The sequence below is a fragment of the Manacus candei genome, unplaced genomic scaffold, assembly GCF_025592945.1.
Source record: "Manacus candei isolate 608988 ecotype Guabito, Panama unplaced genomic scaffold, ASM2559294v1 h1tg000148l, whole genome shotgun sequence".
Classification (NCBI taxonomy): domain Eukaryota; kingdom Metazoa; phylum Chordata; class Aves; order Passeriformes; family Pipridae; genus Manacus; species Manacus candei.
In genome coordinates, this window is record NW_026138196.1 from 1,006,449 (window position 1) to 1,024,870 (window position 18,422).

The following is an 18,422-nucleotide window of genomic DNA, read 5'->3' on the forward strand; positions in this document are numbered from 1 at the left end:
GGGAGACCTCCTCACTCTCTGCAACTCCCTGACAGGAGGTTGTAGCCAGGTGGGGGTTGGTCTCTTTTCCCAGGCAACAATCAGCAAGACAAGAGGGCATGGCCTTAAGCTGTGCCAGGGGAGGTTTAGGTTGGATATTAGAAAGAATTTCTTTCCAGAGAGAGTGATCAGCCATTGGAATGGGCTGCCCAGGGAAGTGATGGATTCTCCGTCCCTGGAGGTTTTTAAGATGAGACTGGATGTGGCATCAGTGCCATGGCCTAGTGGGTCAAGGGTTGGACTTGATGATCTCGGAGATCCCTTCCAACCCAGCTGATTCTATGATTCCATGATTCTCTGATCCCAAGAGATTTTCCTTGCAGGGCCACCAGTAACCACAAGGTGAAGGAGACGGTTGCCCTGGAGCTGAGCTACGTCAACTCCAACCTGCAGCTGCTCAAGGAGGAGCTGGAGGAGCTCAACAGCAGCATGGACGTGTATCAGAACGACAGGTACATCCCTGTGGGAAGAGCTCCTTCATCCTTTGGGAATTTGGGGTTTTATCCTTAGGATTTAATTTTGGGATATTGGGAAAGAATTCTTCCCTGTGAGGGTGGTGGAATAGGATTCCCAGCGAAGCTGTGGCTGCCCCTGGGTCTCTGGAAGTGTCCAAGGCCAGGTTGGAGCAAGCTGGGATAGTGGGAGGTGTCCCTGCCCACGGCAGGGGGTTGGAATTCCAGGCTGGGAGAGCTGGGAATGTCCAACCTGGAGAAGAGAAGGATCCAGGGAGACCTTGGAGCCTCTTCCAGGGCCTAAAGGGGCTCCAGGAGAGCCGGAGAGGGACTTGGGACAAGGGATGGAGGGACAGGACACAGGGAATGGCTTCAAACTGAAACGTGGGAGCTTTAGATGGGATATTGGGAAGGAATTCTTGGCTGGAAGGGTGGTGAGGGTCTGGAATGGAATTCCCAGCGAAGCTGTGGCTGCCTCATCCCTGGAAGTGTCCATGGCCAGGTTGGAGCAAGCTGGGATAGTGGGAGGTGTCCCTGCCCTTGGCAGGGGGTTGGAATTCCATGATCTTTCTGCTCCCTTCCAAACCAAACCATTCCATGCTCACTGGAATGAATGGATTCGTTGCTGCCGGTCAGTGAAGTGCCCTGAGGGGATGCTGGGCTTAAAAAGCCTGACCTGGTGACAAAGATCAGGGAGCAAATCCTCCTGGGAATTCTGCTCAGCCACCTGGAAAATATCCAGGTGCCTGCTGGCAGCCGGGAGCAAGGAGGGAAAACTCTCGTTGTTCCATGTTGGAAGGTGATTTTCTGGGCAGACCTTTGTCCTGGAGGGACTGGGATGGGGGAAGGACTGAAAAGGGGACTGAAAACTGGTTTATAGGATTAAATACTGGTTTATAGGGAGTAAAAACTGGGTTTTAGGGAGTAAAATCTGCTTTATAGGGACTACAACTGGTTTATAGGGACTAAAAACTGATTTATAGGGAGTAAAAAGTGGTTTATAGGGACTAAAACAGGTTTATAGGGATTAACAATTGGTTTATAGGGAGTAAAAAGTGGTTTGTATGGACTAAAACCTGTTTACTAAAATCTGGTTTATAGGGAGTAAAAAGTGGTTTGTAGGGACTAAAACCTGTTTACTAAAATCTGGTTTATAGGGAGTAAAAAGTGGTTTGTAGGGACTAAAACCTGTTTACTAAAATCTGGTTTATAGGGAGTAAAATCTGGATTATAGGGACTAAAACTGGTTTATCGGGAGTAAAAACTGGTTTATAGGGACTGAAACTGGTTTACTAAAAACTGGTTTTTAGGGACTAAAATCTGGTTTATAGGGTCTAAAAGTGGTTTTTAGGGACTAAAAACTGGTTTACAGGGACTAAAAACTGGTTTACAAGGTCTAAAAGTGGTTTATAGGGAGTAAAAACTGGTTTATAGGGACTAAAAAACTGGTTTTTAGGGACAAAAATCTGGTTTATAGGGACTAAAACCGGTTTACTAAAAACTGGTTTATAGGGACTAAAAACTGGGTTTTAGGGACTAAAAACTGGTTTACAGGAACTGAGCACTGCTTTATAGGACTAAATGCTGGTTTATAAAGAGTAAAAACTGGTTTATAGGGAGTCAGATCTGGGTTTTAGGGACTAAAAACTGATTTAGAGGGACTGAAACCGGTTTACTAAAAACCGGTTTACAGGGACTAAAATCTGGTTTTTAGGGACTAAAAACTGGTTTACAGGGACTGAAACTGGTTTACAGGGATTATAACAGTCTGGATGAGCAGCAGAGCCTGGAGCAGACAGGAATTCCAGCCCTGCAAAGAGCCCCCGAAGCTGGATCCATCATGGAATTCCTCTGCACAGAGACAGGGAATGGGAACCTGCTGTGGCACCTGCAGCTCCTCCCAGCTCCACAAATGATATCCAGGAGGGATGTCCCCGATCCCAGCACAGATCCATGTCCCACACATCCATGGACACCTGCACTTCGGAGCAAAAATTCCTTAAGTTAATTTTGAGCCTGTGAGAATGAAAGTCTAAACTAGACCAGGGGTCCAGAGACTCAGGGTTCCTACTGTTGGAGTCATTCCAGTCCTCCAAGGAAAGGCTCAGAGAACTGGGATTGTTCAGCCTGGGGAAGAGAAGGTTTGGGGGTGACCTGGTTGTGGTTTTCCAGTACCCGAAGGGAGCTGGGAGGAAACACGGAGAGGGACTTTGGACAAGGACATGGAGTGACAAGAGAATGGGAATGGCTTCAAACTGCCAGAGGGTTAGATGGGATATTGGGAAGGAATTCTTCCCTGGGAGGGCAGTTGAGGGGCTGGAATAGAATTCCCAGAGAAGAGAATTCCCTGTGGCTGCCCCATCCCTGGAAGTGTTCAAGGCCAGGTTTTTAGGAAAGCCCCTTCCAACCCAAACCATTCCATGACTGTACATTTCTGTGCCCATCCTGCTTTTCCTGGCACATGGGAAGGATTTCTGTGCTGCTGGGAACGGAGGTGCAAAGACCAGGAAAACTCCAGGGGGTGATGGAGTGACTCCATCCTGTGGAGTGACATTAAATATAGGATTGGGATGACCTGTGTGCTGGATTTTTTTTTTAGGATCACAGGTCTCCTATGGAGAGAAAGCCAAGGAAATCCAAATCTCCACCATCTTCGAGTGTTTCCTGCACTCAGAAGGTCTTTTGGAGTCTGAATTTAAACCTGGATACTGATCCTTCTGCCCTAAAACAGGAATTCGTTTCCTCCCCAACATTCCCTGTCAGGGATATTTGGCTTTTCCAATCTGGTTTGCCCTGGTTTAAAAAAGCAAACAAGGGCAGCACCAACCCCAAAGTCCTGCCCAGGAAAAACAAAAGTCCCTTTGTTAGCTCCAGGCATTGGATCCAAGTGGAAATCTTGTTAGGGAAGGAGCTGTAACGGGTTTGCTGCCCTAATTATGGCTCTTGGAGCTGTTTGTTCAGCAGGAACGGGTGAAAATGGGGATGAAAAATTCCCTGCCCTGCTCCCTCTGGATTTTGTAACTTCCTCTGCCTCTTTTCCTCGCTAATGAGCGATGGGATAACGAGTTATCAGTTAATTTGGGAGGGAATGAGGGGGAATTGTGGTGCAAACCTGGTTGGATCCTGCCTGTCCCACCTCCCATCCCACTCTCTGCCAAGTTTTCTGGTCTCCAAACCAATCCTTTGGGAATGCAGGTGTCCATGGATGTGTGGGACATGGATCAGTGCTGGAATTGGGGACATCCCTCCTGGATATCATTTATGGAGCTGGTAGGAGCTGCAGGTGCCACAGCAGGTTCCCATTCCCTGTCTCTGTGCAGAGGAATTCCATGATGGATCCAGCTTTGGGAGCTCTTTGCAAGGCTGGAATTCCTGTCTGCTCCAGACTCTGCTGCTCATCCAGACCGTTTTTATCCTTCTTGGCAGCAGAAAATCAAAATAGCTGTTAAATCTATGAGGGTGGGGAGGTGCTGGAAGAGAATTCCCAGAGAATCTGTGGCTGCCCCATCCCTGGAAGCATCCAAGATCAGGTTAGATGGGGCTTGGAGCAACCTGGAATAGTGGGATATGTCCCTGCCCATGGCAGGGGGTGGAACTGGATGGTCTTTCAGGTCCCTTTCAACCCAAAAAATTCCACGAAAAGCAGAAGCTGGAGGAACAAGAGGGATGTTTTCAGGCTCTCTTTGTACTGCCATTCCCAAATTATTCTGGGAAGAGCATCCTTCTGTTGTTCCAAGTCTCTCTTTACCCTTTTTTAGGAGCAAAAAGCTGCTCCATTTTAATCCCTGTCACCCAGGATCCCTCCAAGACTTGGAAACCAACTCCCACATAAGTTGTTGTCTTTTCCAGTGAGTCCATCAGTGTTCCCATGATCCCTTTGGGATTGAAGGAGACCAAGGAGCTGGATTTGCTGGTTCCACTGAAGGTGAGTTTTGTGCCCTTGGTGGATGGAAAATAAAACATTTCCTAGTTTGGAACAGCTGCAAAAAAATAAATTCCTGGGGGAGAACCTGACTTAAAACATGGAAAAGTGGGAGATGAGGGTCTGGAGATGCTGGAGAGCATCTGGAAAGAAGGAGGAGATGGTTTTCCCTATTTTCTTGTGGGCAGAGCTGCTAAATTGCTTGTCCAGAATTGTCCGAAATCAGCCTTTTAAATCATAAAAATCTGTTTGGAAGGGGTCACTCACTCAGGGGTTTTCTCCTGGTTTTTTTTTTTCCATCCAGGATTTCATCAGTGAACACTATGGAGAGGAAGGTGTCCTGTTTGAGAAGGAAATCAAGGATTTCATGGAGCTGAGGCAGGTCCGTGTGCCTTGGGATACAAAGTCTGGCTTTGGCTTGTCCAGGATCACTCCTTGAAAATGCCACGTTTTGCTCTGGGATGTCCCTTCCTCCTCTCTCCAAACTGTCCCCTTATCCCTGTGTTTTGGGATGCAGGATTCTCACCCTGGAGCACCTTGACTTTGGTTTATAGGTTTTAAAATATTCCAGACTGGTCAGTAATTGTTTATTTTCCCCGTCCTTGATGCCCTGGTTTAGGAATCTTAGTTCACCCCTGGCAAAGCTGAACAGCTGCTCCTTGTCCAGCTGGGCCTTGGAGCAGAGGAAGTATAAAACAGTCTGGGAAAGGAGGAAAAAAATCCTATTTCTTCCCTATATATTTATATCCTAGAAATATATGTAAAATACATATATATTTTTTTTAAGTCCTATTTTTATATATATATTTATAAGATGTATGTGTGTGTGTATGTTAAATATATATATAATATATATATACACAATGTATATATAATATATATTATATATATTATATATTATAATATATTATATATATGTATTTATATATATAATATATGTATTTTTATATATATATATAATATGTATTTTTATATCTATCTATCTATCTATATATATTAAAGGGATCTTAGACCATCCAGTTCCAACCCCCTTCCATGGGCAGGGACACCTTCCACTCTCCCAGGTTGCTCCAAGCTCCATCCAACCTGGCCTTGGACACTTCCAAGGATGGAGGAGCCACAGCTTCTCCAGGAATTCCATCTCAGCCCCTCACCACCTTCCTAGGGAAGAATTCCTTCCCAGTATCCCATCTAAAGGTCCCATATTTAAATTTGAAGCCATTCCCTGTGTCCTGTCCCTCCATCCCTTGTCCCAAGTCCATCTCCAGCTCTCCTGGAGCCCCTTTAGGCCCTGCAAGGAGCTCCAAGGTCTCTCTGGATCCTTCTTTTCTCCAGGCTGAACCACCCCAATTCTCAGGGAGTGTTTCTGGGGGCTCTCAGCCTGTGCCAGGGATCTCCCCCCTCTTTTCCCACGCCCACTTTTCCTCTCCCACCTCGCAGGCCATGCGCACCCCGAGCCGCAACGAAGCCGGGCTGGAGCTCCTGATGGAATATTACAACCAACTGCACTTCCTCGACAGCCGCTTCTTCCCTCCCACCAAACCCCTGGGGGTCTTCTTCCACTGGTTGGTGCAGCTTTTTCCCCATCTCACCTGGGACACTGAGGGAGTTTGGGATCAAACCCCCGCCATGGCGGATGCGGAGATCCGGGTTTGCCGGTCGCGGGGGTGGGTTAATTAAGGGAGGAAGGGGGGAACGTTAATTAGGGAGGGAGGGGGGAACGTGATGAACCGTTACAGGCTGGGGACAGAGTGGCTGGAGAGCAGCCAGGCAGGAAGGGACCTGGGAGTTGGGATTGACAAGGAGCTGAACAGGAGCCAGAGTGTGCCCAGGTGGCCAAGAAGGCCAATGGATCCTGGCCTGGATCAGGAACAGTGTGGCCAACAGGTCCAAGGAAGTGATTCTACCCCTGGACTCAGTGCTGGTGAGGCCACACATTGAGTGCTGTGTCCAGTTCTGGGCCCTCAGTTCAGGAAGGACATGGAGGGGCTGGAGCAGGTGCAGAGGAGAGCAACGAGGCTGGTGAAGGGTCTGGAGCACAAGTCCTCTGAGGAGAGGCTGAGGGAGGTGGGGCTGTTCAGCCTGGAGAAGAGGAGGCTCAGGGGAGACCTCCTCACTCTCTGCAGCTCCCTGACAGGAGGTTGTAGCCAGGTGGGGGTTGGTCTCTTTTCCCAGGCAACAATCAGCAAGACAAGAGGGCACAACCTTAAGCTGTGCCAGGGGAGGCTTAGGTTGGATATTAGAAAGAATTTCTTTCCAGAGAGAGTGATCAGCCATTGGAATGGGCTGCCCAGGGAGGGGTGGATTCTCCGTCCCTGGAGGTTTTTAAGATAAGACTGGATGTGGCATCAGTGCCATGGTCTGGCAACCACAGTGGTGTTGATGATCTCGGACGTCCCTTCCAACCCAGCTGATTCTATGAGTCCATAATTCTATGTGATGGGAATGGTGGCTCCCACGTGGAGCACTGAAAACCCTCCAGGCTCCTCCTGCATCCATGGGCAAGGACAGAGTGGTTTGGGTGGGAAGGGACCATCAAGACCACCCTGTGCCAGGCAGGTGGGCAGCTGTTGACCCTTCCCTTCTCCTTCCCTTCTCCAGGTATGACTCCCTGACGGGGGTGCCATCCCACCAGCGGGCACTGGCCTTCGAGAAGGGCAGTGTCCTCTTCAACCTGGGGGCCCTGCACACCCAGCTCGGGGCGCGCCAGGACCGCGCCACCCTACCCGGCCTCGCCCAGGCCATCGATGCCTTCCAGAGGGCAGCGGGTACGTGGGGCCCTCCTCCCTGAGCCCCCCGGGAGGGGAGGGCACGCAGGGTCTTGGGAATAAATCTTGGGGGGGATTGGAGTGAAAGGACCTGGAATGATGGCTGTTTGTGAATATATATATATATTAGGTTTGTAATTATATATACTATATATATGTAATATATAGTATATATAATAAATGTGCTATGTATAACATATATACACTATATTATCTATTTTGTGTTTTATGTATTATATATAATAATATACTAGTACGCATATAATATATACTATATAATATATACTAATATATATGATTATATATTAATAGAATATTAATATTCATATACTATTATCTATTATAGGATAATATATATACTATTATATATTAGATATATAATATATTGGAGATATATTAGATATAGTATGTATGTAGTATATATATACTGTATAGTATATATACTATATATACTATATACATACTATATCTAATATATCTAATATATAATAGTATATATACTATCCTATAATATACCATATATACTACATTATATTACTATATAATATATATACTATATATACTCTATAGTATATAGTATCTATATATTATAGTATATTTAGTGTATATATATATATTTTATGTGGTATATAAAATATACCATAATATACTAATATACTATATAATATATACAATATATATAATATAAACTATACCATAGTATATATTATATCGTATATAAACTATATATACATACTATATGTAGTATATATATATGTATATACATACTATAGTATGTATATATAGTATATATACTATAGTATAGTATATATAATATATACTATTACATATACTATGTATTAAATAATATTACTTTACTATATATATTATAGTAGAGTATATATGCTATTATATATTTTTATTATATATAATATGTAATATAATAATATATTATATATGATAAAATGTTCCATTTAATACATGATTATGATAAGTTATATATTATATATAGTATAGTATTCTATATAATATATAATAATATATTATAAATCTAAATCTATTATATATAATTATATAATTTATATATATTGTTATATATAATATATATTATGCATATAAAATACATTTTATATATTTTTTATATATATATTATTCTAAAATAATTTGGTTTCAAAGGAAAACAGATGTGGAGCCATTTTGCTTGTTGTCATCTGTAGCAATGCAGCACCATTAAAGCCTAAAAATAACACTCCAGGAAATGTGTAAGGGAAGGAAGAAACAGAAAGGAAAGACCTAAATATTCTATTATATTATATATATATATTCATATATTTTTGCTGGATCCAGCGATGAACCTTGGTGTTCGCATCTTCCATGTGTGTTGGTTGAAGTGGTGGCCACAGTCCTGTCCCAGGGGTGCTCTCCATCCCTGGGGGGTGGGGGATTCCTGCCATGGGGGTGACATGTTGGATGTGTGGATGGAGTTTCTCCCCCCCTCCCTCCTGCTTCCGAGGCCGGTGACTCCCGGGAGCTTCTCCCTCGTGCAGGTGCCTTTAACTACTTGAAGGAGAACTTCTCCAACGCTCCCAGCCTGGATATGAGCGCTCCTTCCCTGAACATGCTGGTGAGGCTGATGGTGGCCCAGGTCCAGGAGTGTGTCTTTGAGAAGATGACTTTGCTCCGTGCCCAGAATGACTTCCTGGCCCGGCTGCAGCTCGCTCAGGAGGCAGCAAAGGTGAGGACTTTGGGGAGGAGAGGACTTTGGGGAGGAGAGGATTTCACAGAATCAATTAGGTTGGAAAAAACACCTGAGATCGTCAGGTCCAACCTGTGGCCCAACCCCACCTTGGCACCCAGCCCATGGCACAGAGTGCCACGTCCAGGCTCTGCTTCAACACCCCCTGGGATGGGGACTCCACTCCCTCCCTGGGCAGCCCATTCCAAGGTCTGATCCCTCTCTCTGGAAAGAACTTCTTCCCAATGTCCAACCTAAACCTCCCCTGGCACAGCTGAAGACCGAGCCCTCTTGTCCTACTGCTGGTTCCTGGGAGAAGAGCCCGACCCCCCCCCAGCTCCCCCCTCCTGTCAGGGAGTTGCAGAGAGTGAGGAGGTCTCCCCTGAGCCTCCTCCTCTCCAGGCTGAACCTCCCCAGCTCCCTCAGCCTCTCCTCATGGCAATTGTGCTCCAGACCCTTCCCCAGCCTCGTTGCTTTTCTCTGCACCTCCTCCAGCCCCTCCATGTCCTTCCTGAACTGAGGGCCCAGAGTTGGACACAGCACTCCAAGTGTGGCCTCACCAGTGCTGAGTCCAGGGGCAGAATCCCTTCCCTGCTCCTGCTGCCACACTCTTCCTGATCCAGGCCAGGATCCATTGGCTTTTTTGGCCCCCTGGGCACCCCTGGGCTCGTGTCCCGCTGCTGGCACCAGCACTCCCAGGTCCCTCTCTCTCTCGAGCCACTCTGTCCCAGCCTGTGGAGCTGCCGGGGGTTGTTGTGGCCAAAGTGCAGGACCCGGCACTTGGCCTTGTTGAACCTCACACCACTGCACTTGGTGGGATGTCACTGTGGTCAGCAGAACCCTCCAGGAGAGGACAACCCGCTCCTGATGGATGTTCTCCATCTCTTGTCTCCTCCCTCCTCCCAGGTGGAGGACGTCTACTCGCTGGTGCACCAGACCATGACCCAGCCCCATGTGAAGGACTATGTTCCCTTCTCCTGGACCACCATGGTCCACGTCAAGTCGGAGCATTTCAAAGCCCTCTCCCACTACTTCGCTGCCATCGCCCTCTGCGACTGCCCCGGTGAGTTCCCACCTTGGAAGGAGCTTCCTGCTCAGCTTGGAATTCTAGGGGGGATTTTCAAAGAAGGGAGGCATGAACAGGTAGATGGATCCAAATCCTGGAGGTTTTGGGATGCTCTGAGGAGATGGATCCGAATCCTGGAGGTTTTGGGATGCTCTGAGGAGATGGATCCAAATCCTGGAGGTTTTGGGATGCTCTGAGGAGATGTATCCAAATCCTGGAGGTTTTGGGATGCTCTGAGGAGATGGATCCAAATCCTGGAGGTTTTGGGATGCTCCGAGTAGATGGATCCAAATCCTGGAGGTTTTGGGATGCTCTGAGTTAGATGGATCCAAATCCTGGAGTTTTTTGGATGCTCTGAGTAGATGGATCCAAATCCTGGAGTTTTTTGGATGCTCTGAGTAGATGGATCCAAATCCTGGAGTTTTTTGGATGCTTTGAGGAGATGGATCCAAATCGTGGAGGTTTTGGGATGGTCTGAGCTGTGGGTCTTCTTCATCCACTCAGCGATTCCTGCCCAGGGCAGATTTCCTCCCCATTTCTGGTTTCCACAAGGAAAAGTCCTCCTAAAAAAAGGAGCAAAAATGTGCTGTAGGGTTGTCACCTGCTGTAGGGTTGTCATCTGCTGTTCTCTTTAGGGCTGGGGGGGCTAAATAGAGGCTAAACCTGCCTGCTGACCACACCAGTGTCCTCAGCCCACCATCCTTTGAGGCATCTCATGTTGGAGGCTCCTAAAATTAAAAATAACCCCCAAAATATCTTGAATTTCCCATGGTGCCAGGAGAAGCAGGGTTGGCACCAGAGATGAATGATCAGAGCTTGCACACTTTGAAGGTGATAGATGGACAGAATCCCTGCTGCCCTGAAGTTCATGGGAGCTTGGCCATGGAATTCTCTCCCAGCAGAACCACCCATTGCTCCTCAGGCATCACTTTTGGGGAGCTCTTTTTGGGCCTGTTGGCACCTGCACTGCTCAGCTCGTGGCTGGTGCCAGGAGTGATGCTAGGGAATTCAGTTCCCAAGCTTGTGGCTGGATGTCCCGGGAGCCTCAGGGAGGGTGGGGTGCTGGGCTGGTGTGTCTCCATGGAATCACAGGGAGTTGGGATGCGGGATGTGCTTCATCATCTCCATCTGTGCCATCGCCGACGCCCTGGAAGCAATTTTGGGTCCGGCAGAAGATCCGGGGGTGGGCAGCAGATGGGCACGGTGACCTTTGGTGCCACCCCATCTCCTGGTGGGTGGCTGAGGAGGCTTTTTGAGGCCTGGCTGCCAAAACTGGTGCTGCCAGACTGTCCTGGCACCCTCCCCCGCTTCAGAGCCTGCCCCAAAATCCTCTTCCCCGGATTGGGCCGTGTGGGTGTTGCAGAAGGATTGATCAGGGAGACGGGAGAGAGTGGGCTCCTGTGGGGCTGGAGCAGCTTACAGGCAGAAGCAGGAGAGGATGATGATGATGGAGATGGGTTTGGGTCGGGGTACAAAGTACAGGGAAAAACCTTTCCCCAAAAAATTTGGAGGCTGTTTGGCGTCCTGGTAAATTTAAGGCACTGAGGGAAGCAAAAATCTGCAGGAAACACCTGATTTGGGGAATTTTTTTTTGCCTGCTCTTGGGATCTGCCTCTCCCTGACCTCCCTGTCACAATAACAACTCTTTTGCTTCCATAACCAGCTGGCAACAAACTCCTTACTCTGCAGATTAATCCCTCAGGGAATGCTGACATGGCAAGAGCTGGCAGGGGCAGAGCTCCCAGCCCTGGAGCTGCCACTTCCCAACCCTCTGGATGCCGATGCCAGGCTGCTCACCAGGCTTTTGGGATCTTCTGTTTGGCCCAACAAAGCTCCCTGGAATTTTCTGGGATGCTTCTTATCACACTCTGTGACCAGGGAAGGAGATCCCTGAGAGCCAGAGGGGATTAGGAACAGCTTTGGCTGGAAAGTCGGAGTCTAAAGAGTCCAGTGTGGGGCTCGGAGAGCCTGAGAGAGCTGTATCCATGTCCATTTCTCCATGGAAAGACCCCTTGGTTGCACTGGGAGCTCTCTGCCTGTGCAGGGTTCCCTGGCACAGCAGGGAGGGCTCAGCTCCCTAATTAATTAATTAATTACACTTTAATCAGCCTGTTCTTGTGTGACAGGCTGGGAGAGCTGGGGGTGTTCACATGGAGAAGGATCCAGGGAAACCTGAGAGCCCCTTCCAGGGCCTTAAGGGGCTCCAGAAGATCTGGAGAGGAACTTGGGACAAGGGATGGAGGGACAGGATACAGGGAATGGCTTCCCACTGCCAGAGGGCAGGGTTAGATGGGATATTGGGAAGGAATTCTTGGCTGGGAGGGTGTTGAGGGGCTGGAATGGAATTCCCAGCGAAGCTGTGGCTGCCCCTTCCCTGGGAGTGTCCAAGGCCAGGTTGGATCAACCTGGGCTAGTGGAAGGTGTCCCTGCCCATGGCAGGAGGTGGAACTGGATGATCTTCCAGGTCCCTTCCAAGCCAAACCATTCCATGATTGTCTGGTTGTTCTCCACCTCCAGGTGGGGAAAACCCAGGGCTCTCTATTTCCAATCTGCTTCCAGATGGGAGCAAAGGGAGGAGGGAGGCAAAAGAGCCGGATATTGTGCTGTGCCCAGGACAAATCCTGCCCTTCATTCCAAATCCTGGTGGAGTTTTGACTGGGATAACTCATCCCTGTGCCCATCAGTGATGTCTTGGTTGTCCCAGGCTTTGGCTGGGCAAGAGGAAGGTGGTGCTGAAGTTATTGGGGCCACCTGAATACAGATGTGGCTTCCTTGTCCCCACTGCCAGGGGGTTCTGAGTGGTCCTGACCTCTCTCTAAGCCCACTCCCACCCTTTTCCTTCCCACAGTGCCCTCAGAATCTGAGCTTCCAGGGCAGGAGAAGGCTTTCATGCAGTTCCATGTCACCACGCCGGAGGGACCATCGCTCCGTGTCCTGCTGCAGGATCCCGAGGAGAGGAGGAAGCTGGGTGAGCACATCTTCGGGGACAGAGGTCATTTAGGTGTCCACAAAGGGGTGTGATGAAATTTTGGGGGGATCTCTCCATGCAAAGACACTTTTTGGTTGGATTCCTTGGCAAACAGGCTCTCCTGGGAGGGCAGGAAAGCATCACAATCTCCTTTAGGGTGTTGAGGACCAACTCGTGGTGCCTCCACCAACCTGACCAGCTGTGTCTGGCAGTGAAAACTCCAGGTGTTCTGAGCCAGGTGGCATCACCCTCCTGGAGAAATCCATAGGGATACAGAGATCCTGGAAGCTCCTGGGCTTGGGCTTGGCTTGGCAGTAAAACCTCCAGGTGTTTGGCAGTGAAACCTCTGGGTGTTCTGAGCCAGGTGACATCGCCCTCCTGGAGAAATCCACATGGACATGGAGATCCTGGAAGCTGCTTGGTTTGGGCTTGGCTGGGCTTGGCTTGGCTTGACAGTAAAACCTCCAGGTGTACTGAGCCAGGTGACATTGCCCTCCTGGAGAAATCCAAAGGGACATGGAGATCCTGGAAGCTCCTGGGCTTGGGCTTGGCTTGGCAGTAAAACCTCCAGGTGTTCTGAGCCAGGTGACATCGCCCTCATGGAGAAATCCATAGGAACACAGAGATCCTGGAAGCTCCTTGGTTTGGGCTTGGCTTGACTTGGCTTGACAGTAAAACCTCCAGGTGTTCTGCCCCAGGTGACATCACCCTCCTGGAGAAATCCATAGGGACACAGAGATCCTGGAAGCTCCTGGGCTTGGGCTTGGCTTGACAGTAAAACCTCCAGGTATTTGACAGCAAAACTTCCAGGTGTTCTGAGCCAGGTGACATCACCCTCATGGAGAAATCTGTAGGGACACAGAGATCCTGGAAGCTCCTGGGCTTGGGCTTGGCTTGGCTGGATAACAAGGCACAGCAGATGCTTCAGGGGGTGGCATTTTTAGCTGCAGCAAAAAGCTTGGGAGACAAGAACCTCCACCCCTGTCAATTTTCAGCTCCAGGGGGAAAACAGAACGTTGCTTATTCAGCTGAAGTCGTGTTTTGGCAGCTCTTCAAGCAAGCTCAGCACCCTCATTTTGGGGTGTCACCTCCTGGGGCTCTTCCCCCTCCTTGCAACACGTGGAAAAGGAGACAGTTCCCACCAGGAATGAGTTGGGCAAAGTCCTCTCGGCTCCTCAGCCAGGTTTCATCGGGGATGGGAGGTGAAGGACGTCCAAAATGAACCCCAAAGTCAGTGTTGTGGTGACACCACCCCAACGCCTGTTTGTACCACATTCCAGCTCTTCCTGATTTTCCTGTGGGGAATGAGCTCTGCTCAACGTCAGCTGGTGGAAAATGGATGTGCAGCACCAACCTCAGCTTGGTTTTGGTTTAAAAAGGAAGGGAAGAAACCCAGAGAGGGTGTGAATTCCCCATCCCTAGAAGTGTCCAAGGCCGGGTTGGACGGGACTTGGAGCAACCTGGTCTGTGGAAGGTGTTCCTGCCCTTGGTAGGGGGTTGGAATGAGATGATCTTGAAGGTCCCTTCCAACCCAAATTGTTCTATGATTTTAAACTGGTGGCATTAAAATCATCTCCTTGGGAGGATATTTATTCTCCTCTTCCCTTGTCTCCTGATCTTATAAGATTGTGTTTTATCAGACATATTATATTCCATCATCTTTAGTAGAGTGGAGCCAAAAGCTTGCACAACTTCCAAGGCCAACCTCTATTCTTTATATTTTTCTATTCCTTATATTTTTCTATTCCTTATATTTTTCTATTCCTTAGATTCTCCTATTCCTCAGATTCTCCTATCCCTCAGATTCTCCTATCCCTCAGATTCTCCTATCCCTCAGATTCTCCTATCCCTCAGATTCTCCTATCCCTCAGATTCTCCTATCCCTCAGATTCTCCTATCCCTCAGATTCTCCTATCCCTCAGATTCTCCTATCCCTCAGATTCTCCTGTCCCTCAGATTCTCCTATCCCTCAGATTCTCCTATCCCTCAGATTCTCCTATCCCTCAGATTCTCCTATCCCTCAGATTCCTCTGCTCCTCTTGGTTATTATTATTATAATTATTTGCAATTTTATTTTATTATTTTTAATTCTTATTTTTATTATTTTATGCAGTGATAGGACACGAGGGAGTGGCTTTGAGCTGAAGGAATGTACATTTAGACTGGATATTAGGAAGAAATTCTTCTTCCCTGTCCAACCTGGAGAAAAGGCTCTGGGGAGACCTTGGAGCCCCTTCCAGTGCCTAAAGGGGCTCCAGGAAAGCTGGAGAGGGACTTGGGACAAGGGAGGGAGGGACAGGACACAGGGAATGGCTTCCCAGGGTTAGATGGGATATTGGGAAGGAATTCTTGGCTAGGAGGGTGGTGAGGGGCTGGAATGGATTCCCAGAGAAGCTGTGGCTGCCCCATCCCTGGAAGTGTCCAAGGCCAGAGTGGATCAACCTGGGCTAGTGGAAGGTGTCCCTGCCCGTGACAGAGGATTGGAACTGGATGGTCTTTCCGCTCCCTTCCAACCCAACCCATTCCTTAACTCCATGATTATTATTATTATTATTATCCCCCATAATTCCACAGTTGTTCCTCGCTCCCATCAAGTGCTTTGCTAAAATAGAACTGATACCGTTGCTACCGATTTTTTTGTGGGAAGTCTCCTCCTCTCTGTTTTCCATCCGACCCCAAAACATTCCCTCCGTTAGAACTTGCACGGGTTGCGTTTCTCCGGAGCTTGGAGCAAAGCCGATCTTTGGATCCTCTCCCTGGATTCTGTTGCCCCCTTGTGTCCGGAGCCTGAGACGCTTTCCAGGCCCACGTGTTTCCAAGCGACGCGTACGCACCCGGAGAGAGCTTTTTTTGGGAGTTTAAGCCTTGGAAACGGGTGCCTTGGTTGCAGTCTGTGGCAGAGGAGATGTTTGCTCTGATATCCGTGGGTTACCATGATTTCAGCTCCTCTGGCTGTTTTCCCACCGCATCCTTTTCCCGAGGAGGGTCGAAACCTGTGGAAGGCAAGTGGGGAGGAGCAAAGAGCTGATGAAGAGGATGAAGAGAGGTCGTGCAGGGCGAGGACAAGGCTTGGCTCAGCCTGGAAAACAGGGAGAGCCGCTGCATCTTCCCAAAGGCTGAGCCGGGAGGACGGGGCCGGGTCGTTCTCCGCGTTCCCGCTCTGGGACCTGCAGGGCAAGGACAAGGCTTGGCTTAGCCTGGAAAACAGGGAGAGTTGTTGCACCTTCCCCAAAGGCTGTTCCAGGAGGATGGGGCTGGGTTGTTCTCCACCTTCCCAACTCCCAGGGGAGGCAAGGCACGGAGAGAAGTTAATTTGCAGGAGGAGATTGAGGTTAAGCTTTAGAAGGGACTTTGGGGGCGGCACGACACCGGTTTTCAGGAACATCTGCCGGCTCCGGCGCCGGGGGAGCCAAGTAGGTCACCCTTCAAGGTCCCTTCCCAGCCCTCCATGGAGGGCTTGAGCTGAGGGGCTGGGAACGACCCCATTTAGAGCACCCAGCAGGCTGGGAACGTGACTGGGCTGTCCCTGAGTCACTCAGGGTGTCACAGCCCAGGGAAGCTGCTCCCCATCCGTAGGCAGCAGGAACGGTGCCGGAGCCGCTCTGCTCCCGACCGACTGAGATCCCTCTGCTCCCTCCCTCCCTGGCAGGCAAAGCTCACCTGAAAAAAGCCATCATGAAGCACGAGGAGGCCATGAGGATCCACGGGTTGTGCAAGATCCTCAGGAAGATGGACATCCTGCAGGAGGTCCTGTCCTTCGCCCACAAACGCTCCCTGAGCAAATACTCGGAGATCGACCACGAGGAGGATTTCTTCGAGACGGGAGATGCCCCAGACATCCACCGTGAGTGGGGTGGGGGTTTTCTTTGGGGGGGTAGTGCAGCTGGGGAGGGGGTTTTTGGGATTTTTTCCTGGGGTGGGGAAGCTCCACAGTGAGTTCGTGGCGTGGCGGGGGGGGGGGTTCTTTAAATTCCCTTCCAACCTGGACCGTTCCAGGATTCTCTGCTGCCTGAGCAGGTCCCGGTTCTTACAGTTCCCACCTTGGGAGATGTGGAGGTAGAAATTGCCTCCACAACCCCCCTGAGGTCACTCCCTGTATGTTTTTTCTCAGCCAAAACCCACCAGAAGCCCGAAATCAAACCCCCCAACTTCTCCCAGGTGAAGGTGACCGACCTCTTCCACAGGCTGGTAAGTCCAGCTCCGGGATAGAGGATATCCCAAGGGAGCAGACATCCCCTCCTCCTCCTCCTCCTCTTCCTCCTCCCCTGCATGCTCTGCTTTGCCTGCTTTCCTTCCTCCCCCAGCCTCTTCTCCCTCTGCCAGGGCAGCTTTCCAAGGAGGATGAGCCGCCTCCTCGCAGGCAGGAAGAGAGTTGGGAGGGCACAGATCTGGCTCTGCGAGACCTAAATGGGTCACTGAGCTCCTCTGGGAGCTGGCATGGGCATTTTGGGGGGGGGGGTTGACCCAAGGGAACCTCAAGGGGAAGGTTTTTGTGGGGCAGGAAGCAGCAGGAAAATCCCACTGGAGCTTTATCCCGATCCTTTTAGGTTTGTGGGGTCTTGGGAAACAGGACTGAGGTTCAGAGCTTTGGGGTTTCTGTGGGGCCTGGCTGTGCTGCAGCCCAAGGAGAGGTTGTCCTCTGCTCTTGGACAGCTCCAGGGCAGGCAGGGATATTCTGCTCCTGTGGGAATGGAAAAAAAGGAAAAAAGACAGGAAAACAGGAAAGATTTGAGGGGAAACAGACCCTGAAGAGGTGACCTGGACCACCACTCACACCCTCCTCCATGTGGGTGGGTTGGACCCAAGGGAGCCTTGAGAGGAAGGTTTTGGGAGGCAGCAGGAAAATCCCACTGGAGCTTTATCCCGATCCTTTTCATTTTGTGGGGTCTTGGGGAACAGGACTGGGGTTCAGGGCTGAGCTTTGGGGTTTCTGTGGGGTCTGGCTGTGCTGTCACTGGGCACCCCAAGGAGAGATTGTCTCTGCTCTTGGACAGCTCCAGGGCAGGCAGGGATATTCTGCTCCTGTGGGAATGGGAAAGAATAAAAAAAACCAGGAAAACAGGAAAGATTTGAGGGGAAATGTCCCCTGAAGAGGTGACCTGGATCACCACCTCATCTCTGCCTCCAAGTGGGTGGGTTGAGAGGGAGCTTTGAGAGGAAGATTTTGAGAGGCAGCAGGGAAATCCCACTGGAGCTTTATCCCGATCCTTTTAGGTTTTTGGGATCTTGAGAAACAGGACTGGGGTTCAGGGCTGAGCTTTGGGGTTTCTGTGGGGTCTGGCTGTGCTGTCATTGGGCACCCTAAGGAGACGTTGAACATCTCTGCCCTTGAACAGATCCAGGGTTATCCTGTGGGAATGGAAAAGTAGGAAAAGTAGGAAAAAAAAAGGAAAGGAGGAAAGATTTGAGGGGAAACAGCCCCTGAAGAGATGACCTGGACCACCCCCAGCATCTCCCAGAGCCAGACAGTGATAAAGCCCCTCAACCTCCCTC

At 49.5% G+C, this 18,422-nt stretch overlaps 1 protein-coding gene across 6 annotated transcripts in view; it reads left to right on the plus strand.

The window, feature by feature from the left end:
* The window catches only part of RHPN1 (rhophilin Rho GTPase binding protein 1), a 45,612-nt gene that overhangs the window by 20,637 nt on the left and 6,553 nt on the right, over positions 1-18,422 (plus strand). For all 6 annotated transcript variants that reach the window (XM_051771958.1, XM_051771960.1, XM_051771961.1 and 3 more), the window contains 10 exons: positions 363-491; positions 4,341-4,416; positions 4,718-4,795; positions 5,854-5,978; positions 7,015-7,181; positions 8,708-8,895; positions 9,802-9,958; positions 12,810-12,929; positions 16,579-16,773; positions 17,041-17,117. In XM_051771958.1, the coding sequence (XP_051627918.1) occupies positions 363-491; positions 4,341-4,416; positions 4,718-4,795; positions 5,854-5,978; positions 7,015-7,181; positions 8,708-8,895; positions 9,802-9,958; positions 12,810-12,929; positions 16,579-16,773; positions 17,041-17,117 (1,312 nt within the window). The remainder of the gene's footprint in view (positions 1-362; positions 492-4,340; positions 4,417-4,717; positions 4,796-5,853; positions 5,979-7,014; positions 7,182-8,707; positions 8,896-9,801; positions 9,959-12,809; positions 12,930-16,578; positions 16,774-17,040; positions 17,118-18,422) is intronic.